The sequence below is a fragment of the Macadamia integrifolia genome, chromosome 13, assembly GCF_013358625.1.
Source record: "Macadamia integrifolia cultivar HAES 741 chromosome 13, SCU_Mint_v3, whole genome shotgun sequence".
Classification (NCBI taxonomy): Eukaryota; Viridiplantae; Streptophyta; class Magnoliopsida; order Proteales; family Proteaceae; genus Macadamia; species Macadamia integrifolia.
This window is the reverse complement of record NC_056569.1, coordinates 9845765-9858140: the sequence shown is the minus strand read 5'-3', so window position 1 is coordinate 9858140 and position 12376 is coordinate 9845765. Positions and strand designations below refer to the sequence as shown.

General features: G+C 38.8%; 2 protein-coding genes across 3 annotated transcripts in view; both read right to left on the bottom strand.

Annotated features, from left to right (window-relative positions):
* LOC122058868 (high mobility group B protein 14) overlaps positions 1–7101 on the bottom strand; it is a 9743-nt gene extending 2642 nt beyond the window's left edge. Inside the window, exons 1-2 of the mRNA XM_042621569.1 lie at positions 6875–7101; positions 6620–6754 (exon numbers count right to left, since the gene is read on the bottom strand). Of these exons, the coding sequence (XP_042477503.1) occupies positions 6620–6754; positions 6875–6942 (203 nt within the window). The 5' untranslated portion in view covers positions 6943–7101. The remainder of the gene's footprint in view (positions 1–6619; positions 6755–6874) is intronic.
* Positions 7102–11858: 4757 nt separating this feature from the next.
* LOC122059216 (uncharacterized protein At2g34460, chloroplastic) overlaps positions 11859–12376 on the bottom strand; it is a 3495-nt gene continuing 2977 nt past the window's right edge. For both annotated transcript variants that reach the window (XM_042621902.1, XM_042621903.1), the window contains exon 5: positions 11859–12357. In XM_042621902.1, the coding sequence (XP_042477836.1) occupies positions 12193–12357 (165 nt within the window). In that variant the 3' untranslated portion in view covers positions 11859–12192. The remainder of the gene's footprint in view (positions 12358–12376) is intronic.

Sequence of the window (12376 nt, the reverse complement as noted above, 5' to 3'; positions counted from 1 at the left end):
AAAAAAAAACCCCAATAAGCTTTTTTGACCGCTTTTTTGACCGAATCCTTAAATTAATCAATCGAATTATTCCGAATAATTCTCCGCCCGAATAATTCCCGAATCCGAATTTGCTAACTATGGTCATGACCAACGCCACCGCAAAACAGTCAATCCAGGAACAAAACGAGCTTATTCAGAAATAGTAGAAGAAGCAAACAAATGAAATGACACCCTTTCACCTGTGCTGCCATACACATCATATTTATTGGCTAGCTACACTACTCTACTTTGTACAGTGTCAAGCATAAAAATCCAATGAATGATGATTCCATTAATGCTGGGACTGTTCTACCCCAAAGTTTATAGGAAGAAGCTTTGCCTCGTGACTCTTGAAAGCAAGGACTAACAATGGACTTCACTGAAAAGCCCCTTCAGTATTTCAATTCCATACCCTTGTATCTTCCCCCACAGCTCCACAGGGAGGTTCCTCCAAGACCAAAAATAGTAAAATTACATTCCTCCATCTCTCCCTAATTTAGTACTCTCATCAGGATGTGCAACAAAGTTCCAACTCTAAATACAAAATAAGAAAAGGTTACAAATGAGCAATTCTCCAATAGGCACTACCCAACATAACCTCAGCACAAGTTGCACAGCTTTCCTTTACACAATAGTTCTGCTATCACACATCATTTTCTATCAATTCCCCACCATACATTTCTTTGGACTAAAAAGGTCTTCTTGTGACATCAAGTTTATTTCCATAGCCACATGTTATAAAAGGAAGTGACTTTCTTCAGATCCCAGTCCCAATTACAAGTTCCATACTTCACCCCACCTATTCTCTAGAGAACTTCTCAATATTAAAGTGCTGCAGCCATGTCCTCAATATTGATTGACTCATATATTTCAAACTCATTGTTCCCAAACCCTCAACCTTCTCTGGTCATGACAAACTATCTCACTTCAAAGATGCTGATACTCCTCCTTGCTTCTTTTGTTTCCAAAGGAAATTGTATGCATCACTATTTTTGTCATCCCTACCGAGCCCAGGATATGAAGCAACAAAATATAATAAACGGGAGATCAGCTCTGGAGCATACCTTCTGAATATGTGATGAGAGAATGGGAACAGGTGGTGAGATCTAGTCACAAATGGAAGTTCTGAAACATGGACGGGTTACTCTATCTGGAACTTTGTTAAACTAAACTTTGAAGGAGCAGCTTCTGGAATCCAGGGTCGTCAGGAAATTGAGTCTAGACTCTAGAGAGATCATGGTTGGAATATTCTTTTGGCATTTTCTGTGCCCGTTGGTTTTGTCCAATTTCACTACATAGCCATGGACTCATTTAGTGGTGAAGGGTGATTCAGTGTTGGTTATAAGGTCGCTGCCTAAAAACAGTGTAGTCACACAGATACTGGCATATCGCATCGGTAAATCTCGAGCTCCATGCAATCAATGGAATAAGTCATTCTCTTGGAGACCCATATCTTCCAACTCCTTAGCCAGATGCCCTATAGCTTGAGAAGGGATGGGTAGGGAAGTGACATTTATAGGGTCAGATCCATTTGTATGATGTGAGGAAGTTTTTCTTGCAAATGATCCACAACGGGGCAGTTTTTTTTGGGGACAGGTGCACAATTAATTTCTTGATATTCTATTTAAAAAAAAAGAGATCTGTCAAAATACTCTCTAGGAGGAAAGACATCTCTGACGCAGATTCAATGCTCAGCATACCTAACGCGTGGGGAGAAGAACCATACCAGAAGACCACCTTGTGGCTCTGATTTTGGGCCAATTTTCTTCTCAATTTGTGGGTCGGTTTAAGGGCTGTTATCTTGTTTATTTTCAATTAAGTAATTTTCTTGTTGATACCGGAATCTTTGTATTAAAGTTCAGTCCTATTTCGATTCCGTTTTGGCAAGTCCTAGCCAGTATAGGGGTCCTCTGATTAGGAGGAGTTTCCGGGTTTGTTTTGGCTTCCTGTTTCATGGTCTCCTTAGGTGTTCTAGTCAGTCTTTACTTCTATTTTTAGTTCCTTTTATGGTTAGGATTGGGTTCAGCCTACCCTTTTTAGTGTGCTTAAAAGCATCGCTCATCAAAACACATGAACCATACATTAAACTTCTCCCACATTGAGCATCCTCACATAACAACTCACATCATTACAAAACCACTTGCAGACTCAACTACGAATAAACCACAAAACCACAAACACAAACAAACCAACAATGAGATCTCCATCTCACTGGGAGGGAGGTGGAGGAGGCTAGGCTGAGAAGATGTAGCTAGAGAATTGCTGCAGCTGCTCTAAAATTTTCCTGTTTTGAGCCTCCATCATACCAGGTTGAGCATTAATAGAGTCGAACCTAGCATCAGCTCTACGAGTGAATTCTCGAAACTCTTCTATTATGATAAAAATGATAAAATTTCCTGTGGAAGAGCTTCCTTGTGCTTCAACTGGAGCTTGCTGTCCTCTTGGGGGTGATCGGGGGGTAAATCTGTGAAATCTCCTCTTCATCTTCTTCCACATATGGAATCTTCATTCTTTTAATAGTTGACCAATCTATGTGTTCAGAATCCCTTGAGACTTCCACATCTCCCATGTCAACCCCAAAATCTTTCAGGATCCTTGTAATCAACTTCCCAAAAGGAAGAGATCCTGAGGAGCTCTTGTTCCCAGTTGTTGCCATGTATCTCAATATAAATAAGGTGAATTGACTTGCCCCCCAACTGTCAGACAATAAACTAGGAAAGCCTACAATGGTAGGATATCATCCCTATGTCCACTCTTAGGAAGGATATTATACCCAAACATGGTAGTCACTATCCTTTGGGTATTTTTAAGAGCAACCTGCTTTACCATATTTCATGTGTATAATTTTTGCAGATAGTTGCATAAACCATGCTCTTATCAGGAAATGGATTAATTTCGTCCTTGGGGTAAAAGAATATCCTAGTTCCATCATTGGATATTCTAAGGATATATCCCAAATCAGAGGAATCAAACCTAATTCTTGTTCCCTTGATATAGGTACTTAAATATACCTCATTGTCATCATCATATTCAATACTCATACTGCAGTAAAACATTCTTAATTATTTAGGAAAACATTTATCATGAATTGAAAGGATTCTACGCCAACCTAGTATTAGAGTACATATTGTGAGGGCAGAATGGGAAATAAGCAAGTGTGTCTATTACATGTTAGTAAAAAGGGCATTTATATAATCTTATTTTTATTGTATCTAATGTGAGTGAATATATGGGAGAGGGATCGACCAATGCCCGCCAACTCTTTCTACACAACCTTTTCTTCCTCTTCCTTCTTTTTCTTTCTTCTCCTCTTATTGGCTTCTATTATTGATGTAGCATACTACAAGTGCGAACTCCTAGGGCATCAAAGGTAGCTATATCCTTAATGGAAGGCTCTTGCTAAGCAAGTTGCCTAATCCCCTGCAATTCAAAGGTTTACCTCCTCTACCATTATTACCTTTTTTGTTGATAACAAAGGGGAGAATCAAATTGGATATGCTATTTATGGGAGTGCATGCTTGAATTATATATGGAAATTCATTAGGTAGTTCATGTCTACAGGACACCATCTTCATCCATTGTTTGGAAAATTAGGACTTAATTGGGTTAATTCTTGATATGCAACCTAGCATATTAGTCACTTAGTTTACACTTGGTAACATTTCATTAATTGGTATCTAATATGGCATGGGTTATGGAGGAGCATGTAAGGTTTTCATAAACTAAGTTTGTCATCGCCAAAAAAGGGGAGAATGTTGAGTCATTATATCTTGCATGTGTTTTTGTGATTATTTAGTACTTGTACTTGTTGAATGCAAAAGCCTATGTCAAAGTGGAATTGGTATATTCTCAAGCAACGAGAAGTTGCATGAAGGCAAGCCCAAGAAAGTGGAAGATAGTTCTCAAGGAAGCTTCACAAGTTGGAAGATCATTTGAAGCTTGGACGACAATGTGGCATGAAGTTCAGTAAGACCAAGAAGAAAACGTTCCAAAGCTTCAATGGCAAAGGACACCTACAAGAAGTGATCTACCTTGGAATATTGAAGACCTAGGAATTAGATTCAGATTTGTGTAACAATGTAATAATTCATAGGTGTTGTAATTTGATTCTAATGGTAGCTCTTATACCTATGGGACTTAGTCAAATAAGTCACCCAAACTTGACTTAATGATTTAACCTTAGTCCGGGGATTTTTCCTATAACCACGGAGGAACCATATAGACTTGAAATGGTATATAAGACTTAAGTTTATTGACCAACACAAGTTGGAGACCAAACTAGCCCAAGTCACAAGGTTCTTGCCCAAAAAAGGTCTGCCAGAGGAAGTCTGGTCAGCCAGCTTTTTTGCCAAACAAAGTTTCCTGAGAAGATCTAAAATGGGGACTTAAGGTTGGACAAAAAGTGGACAAAGTCCAAATGATGTTTGGGTAAACCGGGAACTATTCATCCCTTATAACAGCTATTAACGATCATATTCATAATGACTAATTCGGTAATTCCCAAGGGGTCGATAAACCTGAGCAAGTAGTCGATTGGCTCTACACTGAAAAGAGCCACTGGGGACTATAACGATTAACAGGCATAATTTTTCAGCCATTCTTCCTCCTCTATTTAAGAGAAGGTTAGGGGGAATTAGTAAAGACATTTAGCACCTAATTGGAAGATCATATCCTTCAGCCTTTGATCTTTATCTTGAAAATTATTGTGTTCTTCATTTGTAAATCCACCTATTAGAGGTTTTGTACTAACTTTGTATATTCAGCTATTGAGCAATTGTAATTCTCTTCATTGGGAGAGTGGTAGAAGATAGGGTGTCTCCAAATTTTTATAATCACAAGGATTGATTTGTAAGATGTGATTGCTAACATTGGGAAAGCAATCAAAAGGATTAATTGGTGCCATTGGGAAACCAATTTGTGAGAAGGTTTGGTCACTATCATTGGAAAGTGACCAGGATAGTGAAAGTCTAAGAGAGTGCTCTTGGTAGTGGATGTCGGCAAGTGTGCCAAACCACTCTAATCCCTCATGTCAAACTGCATCATTGTCTCTCAACCCTTCTCTATTTTATGTTTTTGTGATTTTACCAACACCCTTTGGGCTTCATTGATTGGGTAGAGTTGAGATTTTAATTGGTCTTTTTATTCCTTCATACCCAATTCAAACCCCTTGGGTTGCCACCAGTCCAACAATTTACAGAAAAATAAACTTTGCCATGTAGCATAATGAACTTCCAGCATTAAAAAGTCAATTTGTTTAGAAACAGTTCATCACTTAAGTAAAAGGAAAAGATCAAAACATCGGTTATATGGTTAAATAACCCTCCAAATTTGACATGCAGGCAATCAAAGGGAAAAACCTATGGTCAATTTGGCCAGCTCAACCATGCACTTCACTCAGTCAATGGCCCATCCAGTAAGGCTTCCTTGATGGCTGTCAAAAGACATGTACTTACTGACAATATATTAATGAAATAATTGATCCCCATAATCCCACAGATACTACTTTAGTAAACCACTCACACACGAATGAAAAGAACACCATCACTAGGAAAAGAACACATTCCCTCATCACTAGATGTTATTTCTTTGAAACACCAAAAGAATGCAAATCAGATGGCACATTTGACCACAAGATTATCCCATCATTACTATCATATTATTTGCATATTGTATCTGAAATCCTTGGAAGACCAACCTTCACCTAGATCCTTCAATTAAGCCAAAGATTTCTAATCTATTTCAGCAACTCCAACATCAAAATGAATAACAGCAGCTAAAGTAAGTCCCTTGGCTCAAACCTCTAGTACTTTGAATAAATTATCCAAACTTCCATCCCACTAATTACTACAGAAAATACACCCATTCATTGACAGACATCCAAATGGGGGTTAATTAAGTTGGGACAAATCTCTCAAGAAGGGTACCAAGAACGGGGATTTTGAATAGATGCTATGAAAACTTAGTAAATACATTCTTAATAAATGCAAATCTTCCTTCAGAATTTTGAGCTACTTTGAATTGCTTTTTTTTTTTTTTTTGGGGGGGGGGGGGGGGGGTGGGGTTGGGGTTACTCTTATTGTTGCGTACTTCACTACCCTGTTTTCACTTTTTCCTAGGGCTCCTTCCAACAAACCTAGGCTTACAAAACAGCCCAAAGTTATCTGGGTTGCAGGTATGATTTTACCTTCCACAGTTCCACCACACCAACTTCACTAAGTCTTAGGCACAAAATGAAGATATATTGGACAATGTGAACTGAAAAATAAACGACTTCCCCCACTCCCCCCAACTAAAGTTTCCGTTTTGATCCCAAAATGGTTGATGAGAAAAAACAGGAAGCTCCAAATCAGAAGCAAATAGTTATTTGCAATTTGGGCTATTGATACCATACCAGTTTAGACTTTCATCTAATGTTAAACCCCCTTTTCAACTTAGAATACTACTCAATTTCATATTTTAGTCGAACTTTGAGTTCAAACGCAGTTACATAATTGATTGAAGGAGCATGGGACATGGAGGATTAACAAAATGAAACTAAATAATAACGCCGCTTAAGACGAATTGAAAAAGGAAGGAAATTTGTGACAGAGAGACATACAAGAAGTAGAAGAATGCAGTTGGGGGCTTTCTTGGCTTGTTGGCGTCCTCTTTCTTTGTTTTCTTCTTTGTCTTGGCTTTGGGTTTCGCCGCCCTCTTCGTCTTCGCCGATGCCTTTGGTTTCAACACTACAGTCCTGCAATATATCCAGGAAACCACGTTAAGAATCGACGAACATGAAACCAAACTTACTGAAAAACAGAGAGAGAGAGAGAAAGCAATGAGATGGACTAGAGGAGGAAGCAGGGTCAATTACTTCTCAGAGGCCTTTTCGATGGTTTCAGCAGAAGCTCCCTCCTCTGACTCGGTGGTTTTCTTCACCATTTCTCACTCTCAGTCTCTCCCTCTCTCTCTCTCTCTCTCTCTCTCTCTGGCCGTCGAAGAGATCTTTCTGAAGCTTCGGCCGCCGCGCGTTTTCAGTTATCGATGAAGTGCGTCATCAGGCCAGGTTGGGCTGGGCCAGGCCGATTTCGGCACGGGCTTGGCCGTCGAAGAGATCTTTCTGAAGCTTCGGCCGCCGCGCGTTTTTAGGTATCGATGAAGTGCGTCATCAGGCCAGGTTGGGCTGGGCCAGGCCGATTTCAGCCCAGTCCAAGCCCGTGTTACGTATGTTAATCATACGTGGTTACATATAAAATCTTTTCTGTACCGTATGTCTCATATAAAATATTTTCCAAACATGAAAAATAAAGGAAGGAGGTTAGGTATGCCACCAGCTTTCTTGAAGCTAGCGACTCAATCAATAGGAGGGCTGGGACGGGAGGAGGCCAATGGGGATGGGGGACTTTTTCCAAGGGGAGGAGAGAAATAGACACATATCTAGGTATACCAACAGCATACTTAGCCTTTTCCCCTAAAATATATTAGATAAAGTTTCCCTCGACCGCACGATGAACCTCACTTGCCAATCCAAGGGTCCGAAAGTCCCCACTCTCCACTTCCCCCGAGTAGCATTGATCGCTCATGGTGAACCAATACCCATTCATTGTGGGTGCAAGGAAACTTAGTCCCAAGTATATATTATATGTATGATATGTATTATAAAATTACAAAAATGCACCTCTTAATAAACATAAGAAAATTAAGGGCAAAGGTTCCTTGAAAGGCAGGGTGGCCAGCGCTAGTTCAGGGCCCAATGGGAGCATGTACAAAAGCATCAATAGGGGTGGGATTTCCGCCTTTCATGAGGGGCAGGGCAATCTTTTTGCCCACCTCTATCTTTGGGTGTAGAGGCCATACTGCTTTTCAGACTTCTTTTTCCCAAAAAGTTAAATATAAAATAATAATAAATAAATAAATAAAATTTAAAATCCCCACAGTCCTCTTTCACTCTATGGTTGAATTGCTTCCAAGGAACCACAAATCTCAACATGAAGAATTGATATTGATTAGATCTTTGACATCAGAGAAGGAAAACAACTATGGTCGTAGCCTAAATCTCGCAAGATCATGTACTGCTAGGAGGTATCAAAGTGGAATAGGTGTTGAACCTAGTCAAGTGTTTAGGCATCATTGATATCAAATTGACATACATGGGCCAATCCATGTGATAGGGGATCCAACATACATCAGATCAATGGTCAATTTTTAAGCCAAACCAAGGAAAGTGGATTAGATTCAAAGTTTTGGTAATCACATCAAATATAAATGATTTTTTTTAGCTACTTCATCTACTTATTTTAAGTTGAAATTGTATTAATTAGATACTTGTTTGTGTAACCCAAGGGGGTAGCGTAGGTGGTGAGCAACTAACTTGGTACGAGCCGTAAACTCAGACGTCTTAAGTTCGACTCCCACTAGGCACACCTTGAGCCACTCACAACAAATGGTGAAGCATTATACTTCAGCAGACATGGCATCTAGATTTTCTCTAGACTATATAGATCGAGATTCCATTGTGATCATGGTTTGAATAATTGGAATTGGATCACTGATTTTGATTTTGACTCTGGCCATTTCGGCCTATTAGTTCTTGATTTCTAGGGGTTCTGCAGTTGAATTGGAATCGAAATCCATTGAGGCTAATTCTATTGTTGATTTTTCTTTACTCGAATAAAGATTTTGATTGTTGGGTCGATTTTTTTGGTAAAGAGATTGTTGGGTTGATTAGATTCGATTACAAAGGAAAAAGAAGCCTAAAAGGCAACGTGGCCCCTATGCCCAAATAAGGGGGGGAGAGGGAAGAAATGATCATCCTGCCCTTCATGAAAGGCAAAATTTCTACTAATGTTGATACTTCTATTAATGCTTCCATTGACTGTGCTGGTATAGAGACCACATTGCCTTTCAACGAATTCTCATTCTTCTCTAAATTAGCAAAATCATTTTCCCGCTTTCCATTTTCATCCCCTTATAATACATGGGTATTTCTTGTTCACTAAGATGACAACTACTTTCTACCAAAAAAAATTAAGAGGTGACATTTACTTTAAAGAGAAGGAAATGTGATTTTGAAGCTTGTGGGGTGTCATCCAACCCCAATTTCTTAAAAATAAAATAATAATAATAATCCAACCCCAATTTCATTTCATCCCACGCACTCCCACCAAAAAAAAAATATTTCAGAAAAAGATGAATTGTGTTTTAATGATGCCTCTGAAACTACCCACACTTGCTACATGACAAGTGGTGACAAGTCTTAATGTCACCAAACGTAGTTACAATTAGGATTGTTTTCATAAATCCAACCAGCCGAGCTGAACCAAGCCTGATCTAAAAATCAGGTGAGTCGGAAAAGAAAGAGACTTTAGGGTTCATAAACTTCACTAGGTGCTAGTTTAGTTTAAGGTTAGGGATGTAAATGGAGAGTTGAAATTGGAATTTGAATTCGTATTCGTTTAAGGGTATCGGTATCCGGATTAAAACTCGAATTATTCAAAAAATAATTATCCAGTCCTATTAAATAATTAATTAATGATTTTGAGGGTTCTTGAAGTTTAAACAGGTTCTAGAGAATGAAGGAAAGAATTAAAACAACATAGAAAGATGGATTAAGAGCAAATTATTTTCATTGAGGGAGGAATGCCCGAATTACACAAGTCAAAGAGTAAACGGATGGTTGAAAATTTGATTTCGATTTGGATCCGTATTCTTCTATGTGTATCCATATCCGATCAGCAAATATTTGGACAGGGCAAGAATGGACACCAACCCCCTTGCACTACCATATAACTAAGAGTGTGAACAATCAGCTTGATCAAAGGATCTCCTAACCATCTGATCCATGAATTATTCAATGCTTCTTGAAACCATGATGAGTTCTTCTTGATTTTTAAATGCAGAAAATTATGAATAACAGATTCACAGAAATTGGGTATCATTAATTAGGGATTGAAAAATGAATCAAATTGGATTGGCAGATTCGGGTCAATCCGGATCAGACCGATCCTTGTCTGGAAACTGCACTAATGGACTACAGGCCAGTTCCAGGGCTGATCCAAAGATCAGACTCGGCCTGGTGTTTTTTAAACCTTGCATTAATCTCTTAATTGGATTCATCCTATTGTGGATCCCCTAATCCTGTGGCTGTTACCAGTCACCTAGCATTTTATATGCCAGCTAATGGTCCAACCTGATAAAAAAGCCAAGTTAGATCAACCGGTTCAGACTGAAACTGGTTCAAGTTGGACTCTAACTTTGAGGCAATGAGGGCATGACAGCTCTGAAATTAAAGCTAGAAAAGGCAATCACGGAGAGGTAACTAATTGGTACTGACATCATATAATTTAATAACAAAACACCACCTGGAATCTTTCAATCAATTAATGGATATCAAATCATTGGTACTTTGGCACTGTCAAATGTGTGCCAGCTTTTATTAAACCTAATGGCTTGGCCTGTTGGGACACTATAGTCCAACCTGTTAAAGAGATTGATAAAGAGGCTCAGAATTATATAATATATTTGACAGCCCACCTCCCCCAAATGATTCTGTTTGTGATTATGTGATTCTGCCAACACTAAAGAACTGGCAGATTCTTCTTCACTCCACTAAACTTCCTTTAAAAGCATGTGTACTCACCTTTCCCTTCTCAGAACTCTAAAACCCACTTCTACGGAGCACTTGTTCTCTAAGCATCCAGTTCTTCTCTTTCAAGCAGCTGAGGATTTAGCCAGAAATGGAGGGTTGCAGGTTGGCCATCTTCTTCACCATCTACATAATGGTTCTGATGGCTCTTTCTGGAGCCACGGCTGCATTCGAAGATTTTGAAAGGATCGCACCATCGCCGGCTTTGGAGAGTGCTGGAGTGGCTCTGTCTGCACCTGCCATTGTTGCAGCCATAGTTTCTCTTGTTGCTTTGTTTTTCTGAATTTTATGTTTTTGAGATCATGTGTCTGAGATTTTCATATTCTTTCTGTAAATGGGTTGTCTTTTCTTTGGATGTCTGCACTTTTTTAGGATATGAAATACATAGTAATTGAAGCATTACTTGATTATTGTTCTCATTCTGAGTGATCATAATATATATCAGGATCTTTCACAATTTGATTCGGCTGGGCTTTCTCCCGAGCATCACGAACACCTGTATATGCATCCTGCATCAACAGGTGACCTGACATGAAATCCATGCCCTGTATCAGAATCAATATTTGGATAACTCCTTTAATTCCCAAGTTTGTTATGATTATCTGCAGAAAACTCTGTAGTATAGAGCTCATAGAGTAAGAACTACACTCAAAGACATATCCCCCAAGTAAAGTGAACGTTACAATTTTTTTTTTCCTTCTTATAGTGACCAAGTATGTCACCTGCTGGCAATTGAGATCTGTACTCAGATATGATACTCAAATGATGGAATTAAGCTATGAAAAGTTCTCTTCAACGGGAAGAGAATATGAGAAGAAGATCATATTACACTGAGAAAGATTGGGTGGAAATCGGAGCGGAAAATTTAGTATTCTCAAGAATCCTGGAAATAAAAAGACCCAGATCCTCCCAATCAGCTTAAAATAGCATGATCTGTTCCCATGATATCCATAATGAACTGTAAAAAAAACTTTTTAGTATAGAATTAGGATTGCACTCTTGAAGTAATTCCAATAGCACTGCTGCGATTATGCTCCAGCCATTCTACTCTTGTTACATCTGATACTATCAATAATGCTATAGTTAATTTTATAATTTCTCTGGGGTGAGTTCCTAAGGTACCCCATAACTAGTGGATAACTTAAAATTTTAGGGAAAAACACCATTGTTCCATGGTGATGGTGTCGTTCAATTCTACGATTGAAGAATGGAATGGAATTTATAATAGCTTCTAAAAATTTATTATCATGGAAAATTATCGAAGTGCACACCTTAAAAGCATTCTATCTTGCTCAACTGCCACAATCTTCTACCACAGCATCATTTATTTTACACATCCCAACAGTATGGATCAGTTACCAGGCAGAGAGGTTCTCATTCTTTTATACAACACATGCATGTTTCTCCTCTCTTCTAATCAACAAAAATTGTGCTATATAGTTAGGTAACTTAAGCTAAACAAGCTTATCAACTGGGAGGAGAGAGAGAGAGAAGACAGGGGGAAGATAACATGATGTAGATATGGCTTATCTACTATCATAATAAAATCAGTGTGGCTTTATAGAACCAAATAGTTCTTCGATCGAACGCTTAGGAGCTTCAACACGAGACACTATTTCCACAACCTTGTAAGAAGATTCTGGGAGAAGCAACGCCTCAACAGCAACTTCTGCAACCTGATCTCTAGATATAGAACCTTCAGAAAGTGTATCCTGGAAAAGGGGGGGGGGG